A 23,147-nucleotide genomic window follows, 5' to 3' on the forward strand; every position below is an offset into this window, starting at 1 on the left:
ATTTGTATATGCACACAGTTTCTGCTGGTTTCAGAGGGCTTCTTATCATTTTGCTAATATTTTTTCACATGGCCAATTTTTTTGTGTCTTAGTCTTCTAGACAGAACCACTTCCTTTCAGACCCTTAGTGTTAAGTGGCCTCCTCGTGGGAGGGTGGTTAGAAATAACTGGATTCTATTCATGTATTCATTCATTCATGCATTCAGTTTTGAAGCAAGAGTTAGGGAAGATTTAAGATTTTCTCAGGGTTGGTTTATTTTTATTGGTAGTGGGACTTGGTGTATTTGATTAACCAAAAAGTGTTTTGATTTATACACACTGATGTTGTTTTTAAAGCAATATCAGTCGGTTTCGATGACGAATCGGTTGATTTGAGGCAGTAAACTGTTTCTAATGGTGTTAACGCCGCAGCCCTTCTGCTGCTGTGGGGAACTGAACTGAAGTGAACTGGAGTGAAGTGAAGTGAGTTGAGCTCAGATGACAGTAGGAGACGGTAGTGTTCACTTCGCTCACAGAAACAGCCAGAAAAACAGATGTAGCTAGCTTAGTCTGAGGGGCTAGAAATATCACAGAGAGTTCATTAATACCAGAGAAGAGCAGCGATGGACTAAATCCACTGGTATTCGCGTCCTGTGGATTTTGAAAACTAAGAAGGATAGAAATTAGCTTAGCATGCTAGCGCTGGAAAGGGCTTAACTTCAACAGAACTAACGTTAAAGCGACCAGTTGAAGAAGAATCGTCAGCCGCTTGGGGCTTTCGTGGTCTTATTGTGTTCTGACTAGATTCATACGCTGGATACAAAAAGGACGACGTCTTCTAAAGCTGGAAAAGTGTTTTTTTTTTCCCTTGAAAACATAGGAGTAAAATTTCTGGAAATTTAATGAGTGGCTTCTCTGTGGAAATCTTCCCTCATCACCGTGATTTTGCCTTCGGCTTTCTATAAGGGTAAGTTTCAGCTGAGATGAGTATTTTGAAAAAAATAATAACGTACACTTCACTTTTCTCACTGGCTTTTTTTAATTTATTAATTTTTAATTATTTTAATAAATCTCAACATCATGTCGACTAGACTTGAAATCCTTGAACTGACTGTTAAACGTTTTAAACGTACGTTTAAACGTTTCTGCTCCAGTCATTCCCACAGTATCCTTTATATTTTTAAACATTAGAACTGATGTGGTGTGTATTGACAATGGGATAATCGATTATTCACAAACCCACATAACACCGCACATGAAAGTAGTCTATTCAGAAGTACCCGTTTTTGTGATGTCACAAACAAAATCCATTCAACCTATAGCAGTTTAGCTGCACTTGATCGCACTGGAACCATGTATTTCCGTTTTTAATGTTTCATTTTTGTATGTTTATACAACAGAAACAATCATTTATATTGGGTCAGTGTTGATCAGTAGACGAATAGGAGTACTCAAGAATTACTCAAAATATTTGTACCTTCTCATGAATTTATTTCAAGATAGAACCAATCAATCAGTCAATTAGTTAATGCATCAGTTTAATTTATTTAATCTCAAAGAATGTTTACAGTTTAGTTAATATTTATTCAAGAACAAGTGCCTGAACATTGTGAATATTATTCTGTACTTTTAGTAGAATGAAATTATGCAATAATACAGTACAGTGTGTAAAAACAGCTACAATAAAAACAGCAAGATAATCTGTGTCCATGTTTGTTGATATCAGAAGGTATTATACCCAGAGTTAGTTTCAGGGCTTCAGGTAAATTCTAACAGTTTTGCTTTGCATACAGATCTCACCCACGTTCAGGTTTCCCACATATTCTCACGTCCTAAATTACCCCACCCTGTGGAAAGATGCCCCTAATCCACCCCACCCGTAGCAAGTTCCCTCATGCAGCAATACCTGACGTGGGAGGAACACATATAATTCAAAGCTGCAATTAGACTATTTAGGTCTATGTGATGATTGGGTGTCATCTGATGGCTGCTATAATGCTAGTGTCTTGTTTATACTGGTATGGCAGCGGTGTATGTGTGGCATTTATCTCTCCTTCACAAACACAAGCAATAATTCTGAGCTCCTGTTGTGTTGTGGGTTACCTGTAAGCAGGTGGCTCAGACATCAAAGCAAGGATTTTATCTTTGGGTGTGAAGCAGTTGTTTGATGCTACCGTACCTCTGCTTCATTCTCGCCTCTGAAATGAGAGCTGCAAGCACCCCGACGCAACTAGTAATGCCTGTAGGAGTTTTGTGGGCTAATATCCAATATTTTTCACATTCAGTGCTTATAGTGATACATAAACATGCAGAAAATGCGGAAATGTGGACTAAATCCCCCTGGATTACGATACATTATTTGGTCAGTAAGTCAGTTTCACCGAGTTGGCCCCTGGTCACTTTCTTTTTGCACAGGTAACAACAGACGACAGTGATGTAAAGGCTTGCTCTATTTAGGGACCCATCTCAGGAGTTAAGGATGGCTGGAGTCACTGTATATTGTACCTGAGGTACTTATATTAATCCTTTCTGGTCTCTTTTGAATATAATACTGCAGTTTCTTAGGCTTTGCTTCTTAATTTTTCACAAAATAGCCTCCTTTAAGACACCAGTATTGCACTAAGGAAATTACTCAATTCAATTTTTCAGAAATATTACAAAATACGTTGTGCTGATGGATGTGGAATTGGTCAACATTACATCTGATTCATGCATCTTTCCAAAAAAAGCTTGGTATGCATCTCTATGACAAATATGCTAAACCATCATTATAGACTTTCTGCTGATCCTTGCTTCCTGCGACTCAGGAAACACAGGCTAAACCTTCCTGCAAAACAGACAGACAGTCAGACAGACAGACAGAGACACACACACACACATACACACAAGTGGGTCAGTCAGTTTATGTGATGATTCAGGGGGATGGGTTCTGGCTCTGACTCTGATCTTGGTGGGATTCCAGTGCATACGTTCAATTTAGGTCAGCCAGAACAAAGCCACCTTTTTCAGGACGGGCACCGTAGTGTTTTTGGTTGTATGTTCCCATCGTGTACATTGGTACTTGTGGAATGCAGCACATAGATTTATTAATATTCAGTAGATGCTGGTACTGAGGAATTCCAGCATGTCTTCCTAAACGTTTTCAGACTCTTCAGCACATCGTGCAACGTGTCCAAAACACTTTGGCTCTGGAAGAGGGCTTGCGTTATGGTTGCCAGGTCCAGCAGCAGCCTGAGAGACACAATCTCTTCAAGAATTTCGAGTGGTCTTTATTTGAGTTCAGCTTTTTATACAGGCATGAGTGATTACTAACATGCATGAAATGCTGCATATTTCGTTTTTCTGTCTTGTGATTGATGTGCCGATGGATTCTTTAAAGGGTGCTATTGTGTGCTGACAAAATGCAGCCTATTTTGTGGGCATGGATGTAAAAATACTTGGGATGCCTGTCCTTTTTCGTGCCATGCTGAAAGAGGCCTTTTCTGAGAGCAGAGAAATTGAATTACATTATTCTTGAGTGTGTTAATGCATGGCAGTACTTGGGGGGACAGACTCAGCTGGAGAAAGAGGGGGCGGCTGAGGGGAAACGGGACACGGATGGGGGACGGTTGCCATTGGTGATGGGCCTCCAGACAATCTGCACAATGACTCTTGTTCCTGCGGTTGTCTTTCACTAGCGGTCTCTTTCTCACATTTGTTTTATTTTTGGCCTTACTGCTGACCTTGATGGAGACACAGTTTCCTCTTTATACACATCCATGCAGAGGTTTTTTTAGTCTTCAACCATAGGTATTCTTGTAGTGACTTTAACTCTATGTCCAACACTATTTTCTGCAGTCAGAGTTAACCTTCTGTGCATGTGTGTTTGATTTTGCTTTATAGGATGCAGTGTGATGGCAAAATGCCACAGGTACTGGAAGCTTAACTTCTTGGACAAGGGAATATCTGTGAACTTCCATCCTGGACCTGTCTCCTGAGTATGTTTTCCTGTCCAGCAATGGCACCAGTTGCCCTGGGGTTTCCTCCAGTGACCTGTGCACAGTGAGGGCTGGCTTGCTTCGTGGTCTGGTCTGGTTGCCATGCTGGCCATAGGAGTAGACTATGGGAAACCAGGAGGAAGAGGAGGAGGAAGGACATCAGCTGCATGGCAGTCGCCAATTAAAGACAAGCCACTGGCCCGGGACAGCGGTGTTAACATCAAACAGAAAATCTCCCAATGGGAGGGACTCAGCCAGCATGACGATGGCCATGTAGGCAAAACTAAGACCCATGGCAGCCCTGTCTCTTGCACTTACTCTGGGGATGTACTCAGCAATGGAGTTTGCCTGAATGACAAAAGTAATGGACGTAAAAACACGAACTTTTCTAAAACTATAAGCATGGGCCTGGATTTTAGGGAAAACCAGACTAGTCAAGGTCAGTTTGCCACGGGGCAGAAATTCAGTCCCCGGGATCGAATACTTTTGAACAAAGTTGTAACCTCGACTCCAGTGTCTAAGCTATCACCCGTTTTGACCCAAATTCCACCTCCTGTGAACAAACTGGATTTAAAAAAGGACAATAACAGTGATTCCAGTGATCACTTCACAGTTATATCTCTACCTCATTGTGAGGAAGATCATGAGGACTCGCTGCCTCCTGGGAATTTTTACACTTCCCGGGGTTTTTGGAGGAGGCTAGAGGGTGAAGACTCTCTCTGGGATAAAGAGAAAGATTTGTCATTCTTCTCTAAGCACCTTGTCTCAGCGGATTCTGCACAGAGTCCTCCAGATCCTAACTTACCGCCGCCTAAACCACAGCGCACATTCCAGTACCAGGGAGCTCTCAGCCCACTTGCAGGTTTGTTGGAATGGGAGAAGCAGATTTCTCCTGTAAGCCAGTCACAACCAGGAAGAAAACGTGATGTCATACGTCCTCCCAGTGGGCCACCTCCTCCCTGTCCAATCACTTCTAGCAATGGCTTTTCCAGAAACAGGAAGAACAGGTGAGTGAGCAATTGGCAGTTCTTCTGGAACTGACTAGAGCACCTCAGGTCATGAAGAATTGTTATTGTGTTTAATTTTTTAAACCCTGCTCATGAAATATATATATGGTCATATTGATTTGATAAACTATCCTTACTAACTTGTAAGTATACTAACTTGCAAAATATAAATAAAAAGCTAATTGACATGACAGCAAACAGCACTTAGGCACCCAGACTCTTTTATTACAGAGCCACGCTGTTGAAATATGTATAGAATATCGTTTTTTATTAAAAAGGCATTCCCTGAAGAAGACGTTGCCTAGATGGCAGTGTATGTTGCTCCAAATCCTGTATGTGTTGTTCTCAATTCCTTTACTCTCTTATATTGAGAAAAATCAATCTTGAACTGATGCACTATTTGTATGCATAGCCTTTCACAGTGGTCTGTACTTCTAAATACTCAGGTAAATTACTGACCTGCTGTAAATAAACCTTGTTAGTGGGAAAATGTTCACAGAGGTATTATATCAACATTACACTACATTAAACAAATTGTTATTTTAACATTTTTATATCACCTCACAGTCTCCCATCGTAGCACTTTATGGGTAATTACTGTTGCTTACTTTCTTATCATCTCACGATCTTTATTTTAGCAGTATTGCTTATTGGATTAGAAATCCAGCCTGTGACAAAAAGCAGGCATACTTTCCGTCTGATGAAGACATGGCCTTTTATGGAGATGGGCACTCCAACCAAAACTTGTTAATGAGGAACTCTGCTATGTTTGTGGTCTAGCAGAGAAACAGATGTCAACAAGCTGAAAGTTTAAGAAAATATCCAATGGTTGTTTTATAGAAGATGCAAGCCAGAGGGTGGTCAATAAATCCAATTTTCCAGTTTGTATTCTGCATTCACATCTGCGATGTTTTGTGCATGGTACTGGCCTACTCTCAGACCCCATCCTGCTTTTGCAAACAGGCTGTGTTTGCATACTCTCTTGTCCCAAATTCAGAACTGCCTTCTGTGATCAAAATCTTGATTTATAAGTTCTGCATTAGTACCATATGTTGACTGTTTTGAGAATATGTTGTAATTCCGCGAGCTGAGGAATCTGCAGCCTTGGCCATCCTTTTGGGTTATGACATGCATGTCCTGTAGTTTCACTTCTTTGCTGCTGAAGGTTGTGAGGCCTGGGAGGGAGTGGGTGAGAGTGTAGTTTGGCTCTGTTCCAGCTGTGATGTCAGGCTTTCTCTGGCAGAATCTTACTCTATTGTCTGGACATGGCCTACTTCTGTCTCAGCCAATAGTGCAGAGGTCACTTTGAACAGTTTTTGCTCTCGTGTTTGCACTGTCTGTTTTTGTCATTTTTTCGGCGCTTAGGTCCATTTTTCTTCTGTTGCACATTGTTTTATATCTGCTGTGGGGTGTGTGGTTTTGAATGAAAATTCCAGCCATTCTGTATTGTAATACTGCCACACTGAGTGATAGGACAATACATTCAGTCGTGCCTGCATCAAAAATGCGTATAAAGCATCAGCAACTTAAGATGTCCCATAGCAGTACCACATGAATTCACACTTACCTCTGCATGTGCTTTTTAAATGATTTATTTGCTCATATCTGGATATGTCTACTCAAAATAAACTGCTATAAAGAAAGTAAATTCACATAAGTTTCTGCTAAAATTCTCATGTATGATGAAGATTAGCCATTTAAATTGCTAGCCATTCATGGTTGGACTGACATGGACTACACTGCAGATCATTGTAGATTTAACACAAATTAAACACAGATGCGGTTTTACTGTATTAAAGGGTGACTCATAATTGTAGATGTGTCACAGTATGTTTTCACAATACTATCACAGGCTTTAGACAAGCACAAAAAAAAAATACAATTTTAAAAGCTATCAACATGGTCTTTTTTGCACACCATGTGCAATAAATCCTATTAAACAGTCACAATTCTGCTCTATTTATAATGAAGCAGCCAACTTATCCCTGTTCTTTAAGCACTGACCATTTCCATAATACGCTGAGAAGAACAATGTTCATATCATCACAGTATCACCTACTTACTTATGCATTAGCACTGCTCCGTCTCCCTCCATAGGAAGTCGTTTGAGTTTGAAGATGTGGTCCGGTTGGCAGCTCAGCAGGGGTCCAGAGGGTCTGAGGCTCGCCACTCAGGATTGTACCATGCCCGATCTGAGGACAGCTTATATGAAGACATCATCTGTGGGTCTAGACTGAATTCCTTGACTTGAGTTACAGAAAAAATGAAACATATATGTAGTCAAAAAAACGTAAGAGGGTGCAAGACGATCAGAAAAGTTTTGTTTTGGTTTTAAAGACAGAGCGCTTAAATGGCTGCAGTGAGGCAGTTGCACATGACCTACAGTAATTTAGCTTTTTTTTTCCCCTCAAGGAATATCAGGTGATTGAATTTGCATTGGAAACATACAAACAAAATAAGATCTAGGACCCTGTTTAATATTGTGAAACTGTAGATCTCTGCTGCTTATCAGCTAGGTGCTAGACCATGATGTAGAAATTATGACCTTTGTGCTTTTGAAATATGCTGTGTACAGTTTAACGGCAATGAGTCCCATGACTGTAACTTCCTGTATATGTCATATCTAGCTGACGTGCCAAGGGAAAACCCATATGAGGACATTAAACTGTCTCCAATGTGCCTGCCCATCATGCGATCTCGACACTGGACAGTTGCACAAAGACCCTCCCCACGCACTCCAAAGGTAATTCACACATATAATTGAATCAAATAAAAGACCCATGTGTGGATTATTCACTTAGAGCCTAATGGAAACCCACGTGTTTTTTAAAACTCTATTAACTCAGTTATGTTGTTTGAGACCCACATTTTTGAATGGATGGATTGGAGAAACACTGATTGTAAAATGTAAATCGGCATTAAAGTCTAGGCTTGTTTTTTCTTCCAAGAAAATAGTCAGTTTGAATGTAGGGAAGCAAGTGATGGCAGAAACATATTTGTATCAGCAGGTAATTACTTAAATAAAAAAATAGGGCTGCACCGATACCACGTCAACATGTAAAAAATTTTTGAATCTCAAAATCGCGTTTCAGACCAGTCGCAGCATATCGAACATTTGACTTTTTCGACCCGACTTTGGATGTAGTCATATAGTGTAAACTCTCCACCAATTTAGCTGTGAACGAGTCCTGTCAACAGCCAATGAGAACAGAGCACAGAAAGTAAACTCAGGCGCGTGCAGTGGAGCTCTACAGTGTTGGACGGATTAACGGTAAAACTACAATACATGTCCCCAAAAAATGAGTATTACTATTACAAAACACGCTGTTACAGCCTTTATTCTAATTTTCAATTCCACCTTAAATAACATAACACTGTGGAAAGCATGCTGCAGCTACCGCTAGTATTTCTGAACCATTTAAAGTGGTACTACGTGATTTTCTACTAATCTCCAGCTCCCGCTGCTGGGTGTAGAGACTGCGCTGACTATGTTTCCCATCCATGACTCAAAGACATTTTTATGTATTTTTACTTAAAAATACAGTATTGGTATCAGTGCAACACCATATTCAAAAAAACATGCATCCGTATTTCAGTGGGTGCATTAGTGTTGATATTTATGCTGAATATTAGTTGTTTTTTTTACACTGTATTTGTGTCTTTAGTTACCTCCGAAGCCACTCACGTTACGAGCCAATTCTGTCAGACTGCAGGAGGATGTCCAAGACTTCAGACAGTCTGTGACATCTCCATCCCAAATGTCTAAGGCAGGCACCCCTAAACCATCAGCAACAAGACATGCTGCTGCCTACAGAACTCAGCGGCAGCTTCAGGTAAACGGCACAGGCCCAATTATACATTAATGAGCGCACACTGAAAAAGCAGTCAAGCATATAGTGGTTATCTTATGCTAATTTTGTGGTTGAATTTACCAGGGGATTATGCTTTGCATGTTTATACATGCTTCACAAGTTCAGAGAGTTGTGAAAGTGAAGTTCTTTGTCTTGTGATGTAGAACTTTTATATGTGACATTCTGCTGAGGTCAAAAGTGGGAATAGAGGAAATAAGCAAGAGCGGGAATGTCATTTCTGAGGAAGAGTGTGAGTGCTAAGAAGATAGATGGAAGAGGCAGGAAATGCCCATTATGGAGAGACACTGAGCGTTATCACTCATGCCATGTGCCACGTGCTGACCACTGCTGACTAACCAAGCTATATTTGACCTCATGGGTGTGTAGGATATCGTCAGTCTTGAATAATGGATGTGTTAAGAGTCATTCATTTTAAAGCTGTTTAAATCCATCTCTGGGTTTAATTAACCACATCACACATGAAGCTAATGGAAGAAAGCTGTTTTCATTATTCGCGAGAACTGAGCTGGGAGGTAAGGAGTTACCCGTTTTTAATCTGTTGAGAGATGTAGTGAGACCACGTTCAAATGAGGAAATTTATTTTTGGTCCTTTGAGTTTGATCTTGAAATAATTGGCGTAAGGATTAGAAGCTTTTTGAAATGTATCAGCTGCTACAGTTAATGTTTTGGTCTGGGATTATTGTAATATTTGTCTTTAAGCAAATATGGGTTGAAGAGTAAATCCAAGTAGTGCTAATTCTAGAAAGAAAACTAGTTAACTCAGAAGTAGTTTGAATTTTCAGCTGATTTTCAACAAAAAAGTCTTCACTTTAACCACTGTTTTTAACATACAGGTGTTTAGCCCGCTACTAAATTAAAACTTTCTTGTAGACAGTTATATAAACATGATCGTGAATAGATGAGTTGCTCTAGCACCGAGGGGGGGGGGCACATTGCGGCGCTAGTCTTCTCTAATAATCTGGATTACCCAGTGATGGATGTTGATAGTTAATTATAAATTGGTCATAGCCTGCTTTTTAAAAAAATATCTTTCCCTGAGGTCTGTTTTATGATGTTTGTGTGGATTTATATACAACTGAAAACTATAAATTATTTTTACATGACCATTTTCCACCCACACTTTATCCCTTACAATTAAACAAGCTGTTTTTTGGCAGAAATGTGCAAATGTGTTGGTTTTCATGACATCAATAAAGCAACGAATTCAAAACAGGCTGCATCTTATTTTAATAGTGATGCCATCCAACATTAATCGTTTTTCTTATTTTTCTTCTTTCCAATAATTAGTAAATCCTGCCTCATGCGATGTGGGTGATACAGTAACTCAGTGATATATAAATAATGATTTTGTTCAACTTTATCACCAAAAGGTCATTGTGTTTTATCAGATGAAGAACAGCAGACTGTCTCTTTCCATTCCTCGTAAAACTGAGCTGTCAAAGCGTCTGCAGTTAAAAGTGGGTTGGGCAGCATGAGAACCATGACTACAGATCTTGACTAACTTGTTTCCATGCTGCCGGTATGAAAAGAAAAATTAATTTGGCTGACTCGAATAGAGAACCAAAATAACACTGGTGGTTTCTCATGGTTCTTCTTTGCTTTTAAGTTCTTTCATTAGCGTAGGTCAGCCATTCTGCAGTGGTTAAAATCAAAATCATGTTCTGTGCTGTTTATTTGTTTGTTGTGTAGTATGTGAGCAGAATTCAAGAGATCTTCCAGGCTAAGAGAGGGAGGAAGAGAGTGAAAAACCAAACAAGTTCTGGCAGAGGTACTGAACCATTCATAGGTGTTACACCATATATAATTTCTGTCTTCTATTTTAAAGATTATATTACACAATGATATTAATTTGTGCTCTCTCTCTTTTCTGTCTCTCTCTCTCTCTCTCTCTTTTCTGTCTGTCTCTCTCTCTCTCTCTCTTTTCTGTCTGTCTCTCTCTCTCTTTTCTGTCTCTCTCTCTCTCTCTTCTGTCTCTCTCTCTCTTCTGTCTCTCTCTCTCTCTCTCTTTTCTGTCTCTCTCTCTCTCTCTCTCTCTCTTTTCTGTCTCTCTCTCTCTCTCTCTCTCTCTCTCTCTCTCTCTCTCTCTCTCTCTCTCTCCCTCCTCCTCAAACTCCCCCTCATTCTCATTGTTTTATGTATGACAGATGACCTTAGTGGAACAGAGAGCGATCCAGAAGACACCACAAAAGGTCGGTTTTCTTTCCCACTTCTGAAATATTAAATATATTTGCATTAATGCAGTCCTTTTTTTCCCAGCTGTAAAACACCCGAATTGACAAGTAAAACCACAAGCCCTTCTTCTGTTAATTTCTCTGTCAGTTGTGATAGAGCATGATGTTGATTAATTAATCATAGCTCAGTTAAATATTAATAAACATTAAGGAAAAAACATGGAAGATGTGTAAAAAGATACATTCAATATAATAAACATGGTAATAGATATATTAAAAAAAAAGTGCTCAGGGCCCCAACAGATGGTCCCTGTTTTTTTTTTCTCTATCCCAATGAGTTGTGAACAAACATGGACTGTCTGCGTAACCCTGAGGACCAGTTTCAGAAACCTTGCTCTAAACGTTAAAGAGTGCATCCAGAGAGGAGGAGCCTTTATGAAGGGTGTTGGTGGTATTGTTCACTCCAGGGTCACTTCTATTTCACTGGGTACATTTTTTACCACAGAAACAGCAAAGTAGTGGTAGACTGCACACTTTGAGTATTCCATGCGTACGGTGTTTGGGCCACAAAAGGGCACAGTCACTGAGTAGGACCACGGCATTTACAGGACAGATTATAGATCCCACTTATATACCAGCTTCCAGACATTACTACTACCTTACTCCTCTCACATTCTCCACAGAATTGATTCTAAAACTGGTCACAACAATTGTAATATAATACCAGCAGTTTAACTTCAGTATTCATTGGAATCCTTTTAGCCTGCCTTTATTAATTTTGGAGTTTTATATTGGTTTCTTTTCAGGCAGCTCCCCACGAATGGTATATAAACAGTCTACATTGAAGAGGAGGCCTGGGTATCGCACGTTAGAGAGGGATCTAATCCAACTGCAGCAGGAACAGCTCTTCCAGTTGTTTGTTGTGGTGTCGCTTAGAAAGTGTTTCCCTGGAAACACATACTACCCAGAGATTACACAACAGTTCCCCACCAAGGTAAAGCATCACAATATTTGTGGATATTGAGGAGCATCCAAGCACACTGTAAGGGGGTGATAGGTGATACATCATTTATTCCTGCTTTGGTTTCACACTGATAAATAGTTTTAATGATATATCATGCTCAGTTACCTGGTGTAAACCATTTATTGTTAAAATATATTTTAAAACAATAATAGGAATGTTATATAGGTCATAATTAATGTAATTTTATTTATTGCTTTTATAATTACTGTTACTATCTTCTGCTTCTGTTTATAACTTTTGTTTTATTTTATTTATTAATGTAGTTTTTGTTACTATTGCTTTTTATTACACTATTTATGTTAATTTTTAAAAATAAACAGATGTAGTTCACTTGGTGGGAGCAAAGGGTCGGGGTGGGTAACAGGGTGGGTGCTGGGGTGAGGTAATGTACAGGGGGTCCTCGACTTATGACGTTGATCCGTTCCTACGTCGCGTCGTAAACCGATTTTCGGTGTAAGTCGGAACATACGTACATACAAGCCTGTCTCATCCACGTTGAACACTTGTTCAGCACAGTAACCCCCCCTCCCTAATTATCCCGAGCCACGTAACCGTGTATTCTTCCACCGCACACACCAAACACGAAGTTCGCGTTATGACGTTTACGAAGCAAAACAAGGCTTTATACAGTAAATGGGAGATGTGTAACCACGAAACATCGTAACTCGGGACTGACGTAACCCGAGGACCTCCTGTATATACACATCTACCCATGTTTGTGGGTTCTTGATTTATTTGCATATGTGCATATGTCTGTCTGTTCCAGTCAATTTAAAGGTCAGTAAAAAAATTAGAAAAAAAGTTTTGTTTTTTGGTTTTGTAACTTGTTTGTGTATGGGTGTGTGTATGGGTGTGTGTCTGCTTGTCTGTAGATTGAAAAATCTTCTCGACTGTCTCGTGAGGCAGAGGACCGACTAAAGGCCATTCCCAGTTTCTGCTTTCCAGATGCTCAGGACTGGAAGCCATCTGCAGATGAGAACAGGTTATACAGAATCATTACATGATTCACAGCCCCAAACAGAGTCATTCTTCATGTGTTTTCTGAGTCAGAACTGAGAAATGACTTTAAACTACACTGATTGCAATATGCAGTCCCAAATGTATTCGTTTTTTGGCATTTAATCTGTTTTTCCCGAAACCATGTTTAACCATTCTGGCATAAGTTCCTGAGCTGTGATTTGATGTTCTTTTTTTTCCCTCCCCTCTCCCCCCTCTGTATTGACAGTGAAACCTTTTCATTTGTCCTGACGGGTGAAGATGGCAGCCGTTGGTTTGGTTACTGTCGCAAAATCCTGGTGAGTTGGAAGTGGTAGATATGTTTATTCAGTGGAAAAGTAATGAATACATGGATCAGAATGTTGTCTCCTTGAGATTTGCAGTTTTGCTGCTGAGTCATCTTTGGTTGACACGTGTTTTGTTTTTGACCACTGTGTTCTGCAGCCCTGTGGAAAGGGGAAGAGACTGCCTGAAGTCCACTGCATCATCAGCAGACTGGGTTGCTTCAATTTGTTTTCAAAGGTCAGGGGATTTCCAGTCTTAGGGATATTTTTCTGAAATAATGAATTGTAATAACTTAGTGGCCAAGCAAACCTTTCATGCGCAGATAAAGTCAACATTTCTTTTTTGTTTTTCATTTGTATAGATCCTAGAAGAGGTGGAGAGGAGGAGGGAAATTGCTCCAGCGCTGGTTCACCCATTCATGCGCAGCGTTATGGAAGCACCATTTCCAGCTCCAGGGCGCACCATCACTGTCAAAATCTTCCTTCCTGGTTCAGGCAATGAGGTTAGTGGGTCTGGTACATGTTTGCTCTCAGAATGGAAAAACTGCAAATGTTTTTAAACTAAGTCAACATGGATTTGGTTCTTGTGGTTGCATTGACTCAACTAAGCCAGAACTGCTATTTAATGCTCTGTAATGTTCAAAGTACCCATCATAAGTTTGGACATGCCCACTCAGGGAGGGTTTTCCTTTTTTTGGGCCATTTTTCACATGGTGTATGTACAGTACCAGTCAAAAGTTTAAATCTTCTCATTCAATGGTTTTTCTTTGTTTTTTATTATTTACATTGTAAATGAATATGGAAAACATTAAAACTATGAAGAAAATGTTATAATTTAGATTCTTCAATGTAGCCACCTTTTGCTCTGCACACTTTTGGCGTTCTCTCAATCAGCTTCATGAGGTCATCACCTGGAATGGTTTCCAGTGACTAGCTGTGGCCTCGCCAAGAGTTAATTTGTAGAACTGCTTGCCTTCTTAATGTGTTTGAGACCATAACTTTGGCTTGTGCAGAGGTAGGGGCTGCTACACAGTTCTATACATTGAATAGCCCTTTTCCACCAATGACTACTGAAATGATGTGTCCAAACTTTTGATGGGTACTGTATGTGGTCAGTGTGGCAGCCTGCAGTACACCACAGGAAGTGCAAGAGGTCACAAGGCTCCTTTTGTTTCAAGAAGGCATTAAAGAAGACATCTTGTAGAAAAGACAAAACCTTTAAAGGGCATCTGTAAGACATTTCTCTTTTGGGTTTCCCCTCTTTTAATGATGCGCAAAAAGCTGTTTGTATGCTAGTAGCTAGCTCCTCCGTGTAGAAAAGATTTAGCTTGCTGAACAAGATGGTGAGTACCAGGTCACATCCTCAAGTGCAATAGCAGATTCATTTTTATGTGTGTACAGGAGCTGACTCTCTGTCGTCCAGTGGACTCGCGACTGGAACATGTGGATTTTGAAAGCCTACTGCAGTGTCTCAGTCCCTGCAGGCTGTTGCATGTCTTTGCGTCACTGCTGCTGGAGAGGAGGGTCATATTTATTGCAGACAAACTCAGGTTTGTTTCATGTTGCTCTGATTAAAGGACAGGGACTGCCAGAGTCACTAATTATCATTCACTGATAACAAGTGCACTTGACATCATTAAACCAAATGTATGAAATATTTATTATGATAGGTCAGGGGTCTTTCATTTCAGTCTTTTAGGACTAGTATCTAGTGGAGATTGGGGATTTCCTGCTCTAGCAGTCTAATTTATTGATTACTTGAATGTTTTCATAAGCAGAGAGTCCTCCACAATATTTGAACTATGGCACACACTGGTTAAAACTACTGAAACTGCTATAACTACTACTATCCTAGGTCATTCTTCATGTTTCATTTGATATAAATTATTCCAGAGTACCAAAAATGTGGTATCTTCTTTTCCAGCACCTTATCCCGCTGTGCACATTCAGCCCTTGCACTGCTCTATCCGTTCACCTGGCAGCACACCTTCGTTCCTGTGTTGCCTGCCAGCATGCTGGACATTAGCTGCTCTCCTACACCCTTCCTCCTGGGGGCGCTCTCACCATCACTGCCACAGCTGCTGGATTTGCCCATTGAAGAGGTCAGTTGCCCCTCTTTACCTGGTTCATAGGAAAAGTGGCTTGAAATATAACTTGAGTCATTACAAAAGGAGAAGTAGGGGAAATCCAGAGGCTCTGTAGGTTTTATTTAATTAGCTTCAAAATCCAATTGTTGTTAATTATGTAATGTTTTGGAATGCATAGAATTCTGCTTTCTTAAAGAAATACTAACATCAGTGTGATAACATCACAGCCCGGTTATTAGATTAGATGTTTTTTCCAAGAATCCAGTATTTGTTTTAACTGCAGCCTTACACTGAAGTGTTTTCATTCATTAGCAAGGTTTTGCTCAAACTTACGCATGTTTCTTTGTGCCTGTATTATTCACTGCCTGTACTACTTTCACATTATTGTAATAGCATGGTATGTTTTTAGAAAGAGAAATATACCTCAATATTAACATAAACCTAAACGTCAGTTTGAAAATGACCACGTATGTATTCCACTGATTTCAGGTGCTCATTGTGGACCTGTGTGCAGACAAGTTTGTTGTTCAGGTGGGTGTGATGCTGCAGCCTCTTTTCCAATAGAGGGGTGTGTATTTACCTAAGGAGGTATAAGTGCTTTTATGTTTGAGGGGTGTGTTTTAAAGCTCATGCCTGTTTGTACATGTAGCAATTAATGAAGGTGCTTCTGAATGAAATGTGTAAGTTTAAAAACATTAAAAAGGAAGATACAATCTAGAAAAATTCGTATAAAGTTGAAATGTCATTTTTAAAACTGTCTTCAAATAAGTCACAGTACGTGTGTATAGTTCTGTGCAAAAGTTGGAATTAATGCAATTAATTCTTTATTACTTGAAAGAAAAAGACAACAATGTGCAGTAAACATTAATAAACAAAAGAAGATGACCATTTGCTTTTTTTTCCCTTAAATATTGTCTTCCCTTAAATATGGGCTGTCCTAGGTACAGTTTATACCGTTTTATAAAGAAATTAGATGGCAGTTTTACTGAGAGTCTTCGAGAATCTGCCACAGTTCTTTTAAGAAGTTGGATTGTAACACTTCTTTTTTTCAGGCAAAAACTCAGGAGCTTTCATTGTGTATTTTTTTATTTTTTTATTTTTTATTGACTGTAACCTCTTTTTTAAGAAGTGGCACTTTTTTACCGACATATTTTTTTAACATTATTATTAATGTTAATATATTAATATAATGTTTTTATACTGACTCAATAATGCAGAATTCATAAAATAAATATCTATAACAGAATTTGTACTCAAAGAAAATAGGGTGCCTACAAATTTTGCACAGTACTGTATGTGTATGTATTTTTTTATTTTTTATTTTTGCAGTTTATTCTAATTTATTTGTTGATCTGTGTAATAAACCTATCCTATTATGTTATAGTATGACATCAGCGATCCAATTTAAGTGTTCATGGCAATGAATTTGGATGTAGATGTTTATATACAGACCTGCATATATGTTCTGTTATTTTGTTATATTCATGCTTTTCTCTAGCTGGGAGATGAGGACTGTATCCTTCCAAATAAGCTCCAGGCAGCCTTACAGGAAGTCCTGGAAAACCGGGAAGAGATACTGGAGCAGAGCAAAGATGACAGGAGAGGAGGTCAGTACAGATTACGTGTTGACGCAAGTATGTGGCATGTACTTAAATAGATAAATGCACAACAAATAGAAAAAATATGTACTACTTCTAAACTAGTCAACTTTGGTGTTGTAAGAGTGTGGTCCACTGTGTCTTCGTGCTCATAGACTCATTAGTTTTATTTTAACAGACATTTTGCCATGTTTTCTTTGGCTACATTTCAGTAGGCTGATAGTTTTTCTGATTATTTAATGTCTCCATGAAGCTAGACAGAACCTGGCTGTAATAAACAACAGCTGCACTCATTAGTGGTTACTTCCAATGCTCAAACCTGGCCAACATGGCGGAGAGAGCTGACAGGCAATAGGAAAAATTCAGAATGGAGATTCAGAATGATATTGGAATCACATCGGTATCAGCAGGTTGACATCTGGCATTGGCTTATATTTGACTTGCATTCTAAACCAATATTTGATTACACATTTATTGCAGTTAACATCAGCAGAACATTCAGGTGATGTTTGGTGACTGCACCAATAATCTGTACATTGTCAGTCATTTTAGTGCATTTATAACCTCTGTACTCTTACTGCAAGGGAACATCTACCAATTTGTACTTTATTTAAATGTTTAGAAATTTGCATTCCCTTTAGCTGAATTGTACACGAGGCAAAATGAAGATCAGCACTGAGTGATGAAGTAAACTGAGTGATGTACATTTCATTCTGAGACATGCATGCTTTAATTCTATGAACTTTAATTTAAAAACAAATGAGAAAATCTTTATTTTAAATAAATGCCTTTGTAAATGACTATTACACATAAAATGCACAATTGAGAGTATACAGTAATGTTTTACAAATGGCCCCTTCTTATTATTACACTGTTTAATATAAATAACTTAAAATAGTAAGAAAGCCAGTGAGGGCTGAAATGCCTTCATTGAGAGGAATAAACTGTTGCTGTTGAAGAGTGACACTGACTTCCCCTCGGGTAGTTGCAGTTTTCATGCGGTTTGTCAAAAGGGAAAACAATATTAATCTCTTTTTCTTTTTTTCAAGCTGATTTTCCATTCCTCAGACATTACACAGACCTAGACATGTGATTTACAGGCAGGTTACAGCTGTGAAAGAGGAGCTAAACCTGTTTGTGAATGTTTTCCAGCTATTTTCGATTTTTCATTTACAGGACTAACAAACTCTCTTAATAAAAAGTTAACGCTGGTTTAGCTTTGATTGAACGAAATGAGATTTTAAATCCATGTCACCATTTTAACTTTGTCTTTGTCTTTGAATCAATTTGTCTGATTTGTTTTTCCCCGCACTAAACCTCCTCTTCCTGCAGAGTGCTGTGATCTGAGTGCTCTGGTGTCAGAAGCCTTTGTGCGCTTCTTTGTGGAGCTGGTGGGGCATTATTCGCTGCACATTGAAACAGGGCCCAGTGGTGTCCGGGAGCTCAACAGAGACACGTTCAGGAAATCTCATCCATCCCGAGGGGTGCGGCAGTTCCTTCAGCTCTTCATGGACACACAGATGTTCGCTGGCTTCATCCAGGACCGAGAACTCCGTAAGGGGGGAGTCAAGGGTGAGTGAGGACTTGGCCATGACAAAAGGCCATTCAGAATATGGGTGGATGGTGGAAGATCTGTTATAAAACATCTCATTGTGGTTGGCTGAGCCAGTTGAGTCTGTGCAGAATGGTTGTTATAAAAAGGCTAATTTTGATAATAGAATCTGATTATTCAACACTCCTTTTAAACACTCGGTGCACCCACATCCACACACAGTGTTTGAATTGTGTTAATAAGCCAATTTATTACAAAACTGTTGTACGGTTTATGGACTAATATAGTTGATAGCCCACGATAATCAGCTGTTAACAAGATTCATTGATTTTTACTGTGATTATTATTGGTAGAAAATTACTATTGAGCATTGATTGAGCATACATTCATTTTATTATATTGCATTTATATGTGGCAGGTAGGTGTCGCAGTCACACAGCTCCAGGGACCTGGAGTTTGTGGGTTTGATTCCCACTCCGGGTGACTGTCTGTGAGGAGTGTGGTGTGTTCTCCCTGTGTCTGTGTGGGTTTCCTCCCGGTGACTGTGAGTGTGTGTGTTGCCCTGTGAAGGACTGGCGCCCTCTCCAGGGTGTATTCCCGCCTTGCGCCCAATGATTCCAGGTAGGCTTTGGACCCACCGCGACCCTGAATTGGATAAGGGTTACAGATAATGAATGAATGAATGAACACATTTATATGTAAATGTGTGTGACAGCTGCTTCACTGCATATCTTTAAATCTTTTAACCATGTTAAAACTACTGTTAAACATTGTAAAAGACATAAATAAATGAAGAAATAAGTCCACAAGAAGGGGCTGACTTACCTTTTTGAAACGCACTTGTATGAGGTGGGAATCTGGCCAAAGTGGGGTATATCCCACTCTCAGTTTACAAGACATTTATGTAATTAATTTATCAATGATATGTTAGGAAACAACCAAACATAAAGCTGATTAATCTTTGGAAGCTGGTCTTCAGACTACTGACGACTAATTGAATCATTCTCATTAACCGATTCTTTGCATTGAGCCGGTCCAATCAGTCTATAAAAAAGGTTGTATATGTAGAATATATACAATCATTAAAAAACAACATACAATCAATTACCTGTTCAAATATTGATATAGGTTCTGCCCATTAATTTTGGGGTATAGAATATATGGTCCAGGGGCGGCACGGTGGCGCAGCAGGTAGTGTTGCAATCACACAGCTCCAGGGACCTGGAGGTTGTGGGTTTAATTCCCGCTCCAGGTGACTGTCTGTGAGGAGTGTGGTGTGTTCTCCCTGTGTCCGCGTGGGTTTCCTCCCATAGTCCAAAAACACACGTTGGTAGGTGGATTGGTGACTCAAAAGTGTCCGTAGGTGTGAGTGAATGTGTGTGTGTGTGTTGCCCTGTGAAGGACTGGCGGTGTATTCCCGCCTTGCGCCCAATGATTCCAGGTAGGCTTTGGACTCACCACGACCCTGAATTGGATAAGGGTTACAGATAATGAATGAATGAATGAATGAACATATGGTCTACATATTCAGGCTCGAAGGAAAAGCCTTGTGTCCTTCATTAGACAGAGTCACATGAGAAGTTGCATGGAACATAATAGAGGTCACACTTTATGCTATTTTTTTTTTAAATGCAGGACACTACAAATATGTGAAAATTGTATAAACTCCCATTAATAAGAAGGGTGTATATCATGGATCAACATGAACGACAGCTTCTCGTTTTTTAAATTTTGATTATGCTTGTGTGACAAAAGCTTTGCATCTGATGGCAGTCCAACGACGTTAGCCTTGACTGGTCTTGTTTAAAAACTGGAACAACAGCGAAACAGAGCAGGCAAATTTCCAATTTGGAAACTCCGCATAGAATTTCACAGTAAAACTAATCCCCTTGTCATTTGTCAAGAAGTTCTACTTGTCACATTGACTGTGAATTCACCTTCAGTTCAATAGCAAAAGCTAAAATCAGATGACACGATTATAAAAGGCATTTGCAGATGCTGACTCGTAGATTGTGTTCTTAATGTACTCGCTGTACAAACCAACTTTGTGTCAAGTGCCCAATAGTTTCTGTTCCCACTTCTTTACTTAGGTTCCTATTGACCCTTCAGTGTCCTGCACCCCTCCCATTTGCATGTAATGCATGTCACTTGTAATAATTCAACTGTAAAAGTGTTTTGCCACTTTATTTTGTTTTGCTGAATAAGACCTTGCAGTTTTATATGAATTACAGTGTTTAAACTAAATTCTAGTGTTGGTTGGAAGCAAAAGATGTAGACGAGTTTGTCGGGTGGAGGGGTTGGTTGCTCAGATATATTCTTAACTATTTTGGGAAAAGTTTGGGAAAACGTTTGGGAACCGCCGTGTTAATGGCTGTACTGGCCTTACTTTTCTGTCTGCATTAGGCCTGTTTGAAGTTAGAGCAACCGAATACCTCGCCACTTGTCCCGAGCCCGAACCCAGCGGAGTCAACAAATTCCTCAAGGGACTCGGTAAGATAGTTGCTTCTCCTCTACCAAAAAAGGAAAACATTTGTAATCCTCTTTTCCTCACAGTGACAGCCTGTTGTGTTTCTAGGAAACAAAATGAAGTTTTTACAGAAGAAGTGAGAGATTGCCTAAGCAGAGAAAAAGCCCAGGGTTCTGTGCCAAGTGACAAAAACCATGGTTGTAAAAAGGGCTTGGAGGAGGGCTGTGATTCAGCTGTGATTCTGCAATGATTCCTCTCCTCTGAGAAAAGCGAGGAGCCGGGTGGAGATGAGGTCAAGCCTGGACTGGGCCCGGTTCTGCCCTGAAAACGCTCCTACTGGGAGCGCCTGTGCAATTTAGTTTGGTTGAAAAACTGGAAATGGATTTTCATAAACAAGCAACAAAGGAGGACTGAATTAGAGTCCGGAGGAAGGGAGGAGTGTGTGTCATGTTATTGTGTTAAGCAGAAAGCTTCTGGTGAATTTCCGTAAGATTCAGGCTAATGAAGTAGTCCCTTTTACACTAACCAGGACCAATCAGAAAACAAACTACATATTTTATAGAGAGCATTGGTGTGGAAAGTATTTTCTGTGTGTTTTAAAAAAAGCTTTCCAGACCGGAGAGTAGTGTTTCAAAGATAAATAAGATTCAAATTGAAGAGATGGTGTTCATCACCATCAGAACTTAGGTATTTATATTTCCTCTGAGGCACACTGATTATGCTTCTGCGTAGATCTTTTGAAGTTTCTAATTTCTTGTTTTATCTTTGTATTAATCTTTACTTTACATTCTGAAATTGATTTGATTGAATACTTCATAATACTTGTGTTGTACAGTTTTTACATGGATCTTTTTTATAACCTCAAAATGTTATGTATTTTTTTTTTTTTTTTTTTTTTAAATAAAATGCCTTCATATAAATTTGTCTGCAGCTGGTTTGTGTATTTGAGCCATTAATGTTGGGCCTCTTTTCACTATTTCTAAAAATAATTAAAATTTTAAAGCCTTAAAGTTGCACTAGGGGTGGCACGGTGGTGCAGCAGGTAGGTGTCGCAGTCACATGGCTCTAGGGTCCCAGAGTTGTGGGTTCGAGTCCCGCTTCGGGTGACTGTCTGTGAGGAGTGTGGTGTGTTCTCCCTGTGTCTGCGTGGGTTTCCTCTGGGTGACTGTCTGTGAGGAGTGTGGTGTTCTCCCTGTGTCCGCATGGGTTTTCTCCGGGTGACTGTCTGTGAGGAGTGTGGTGTGTTCTCTCTGTGTCTGTGTGGGTTTCCTCCAGGTGACTGTCTGTGAGCAGTGGTGTGTTCTCCCTGTGTCTGCGTGGGTTTCCTCCAGGTGACTGTCTGTGAGCAGTGTGGTGTGTTTTCCCTGTGTCTGTGTAGGTTTCCTCAAGGTGATCCAGTTTCCTCCCGCAGTCCAAAAACACACGTTGGTAGGTGGATTTGCGACTCAAAAGTATCCGTGTGTGTGAGTGTCGCCCTGTGAAGGACTGGCGCCCTCTCCAAGGTGTGTTCCCGCCTTGCGGCCAGTGATTCCAAGCAGGCCCTGGGCACACCGTGGCCCTCAACTGGATGTTACAGACAATGAATGAATAAAGTTGCATTAAGCGATTCAATGTCATGTTCTAACTGGTAAAATATAAAAAACCTGATTAAAAAGGATTTATTTTAGCAAAGACAATATTGCAAATGTACAGTGTGTCTGAGAAAAACCTGTATGTCGACCTGGACAGATGCACTAGCTGAGATTTGAGATGCATGACTTCTGTTGGTTTGGTAGGGGGACTACACTAACAAAGACACCCACAGGGAAATGTGCCCAGAAATCTGATGCGTTTCAATTTCCAAACTAAAAAAACAGAACTATTTTATAAATAAAATTCTTAGGATAACAATGTTCAGATTGAGGTTTACTCTGCACTTGTTAAACCTGACTGTTAATACTGTAATAACTAAATGGCTATTATTGCTAGCATGCTAGTTTCTTTAAGCCATGTTAAAATGGGCATTTCAAACTGTTACAAATGATTTTATACATTTCATTTTCAGTAAGTGGCTGTATCTCAGATGGCTCCCTGCTCCCTACTTCACTCTACACTGCCAATAATCTGCCTTCCAGATCCAGACAGTGTGCTGAA

At 39.8% G+C, this 23,147-nt stretch overlaps 1 protein-coding gene across 1 annotated transcript; it reads left to right on the top strand.

Annotated features, from left to right (window-relative positions):
- The first annotated feature begins 378 nt into the window (after positions 1 to 378).
- On the top strand, positions 379 to 21,879 carry dennd2c (DENN/MADD domain containing 2C). Its single transcript, XM_066644073.1, has 19 exons — positions 379 to 946; positions 3,862 to 4,963; positions 7,061 to 7,185; positions 7,591 to 7,706; positions 8,629 to 8,796; positions 10,525 to 10,603; positions 10,980 to 11,024; positions 11,813 to 12,000; positions 12,903 to 13,012; positions 13,256 to 13,325; positions 13,471 to 13,548; positions 13,673 to 13,813; positions 14,712 to 14,860; positions 15,235 to 15,412; positions 15,887 to 15,928; positions 16,896 to 17,004; positions 18,328 to 18,567; positions 20,951 to 21,037; positions 21,123 to 21,879. The coding sequence occupies exons 2-19, from the start codon at positions 4,059 to 4,061 to the stop codon at positions 21,152 to 21,154; spliced, it is 2,862 nt and encodes a 953-aa protein (XP_066500170.1). The 5' UTR covers positions 379 to 946; positions 3,862 to 4,058; the 3' UTR covers positions 21,155 to 21,879.
- The last annotated feature ends 1,268 nt before the right edge of the window (positions 21,880 to 23,147 follow it).

Source organism: Hoplias malabaricus, chromosome 14, assembly GCF_029633855.1.
Source record: "Hoplias malabaricus isolate fHopMal1 chromosome 14, fHopMal1.hap1, whole genome shotgun sequence".
NCBI classification, from domain to species: Eukaryota; Metazoa; Chordata; class Actinopteri; order Characiformes; family Erythrinidae; genus Hoplias; species Hoplias malabaricus.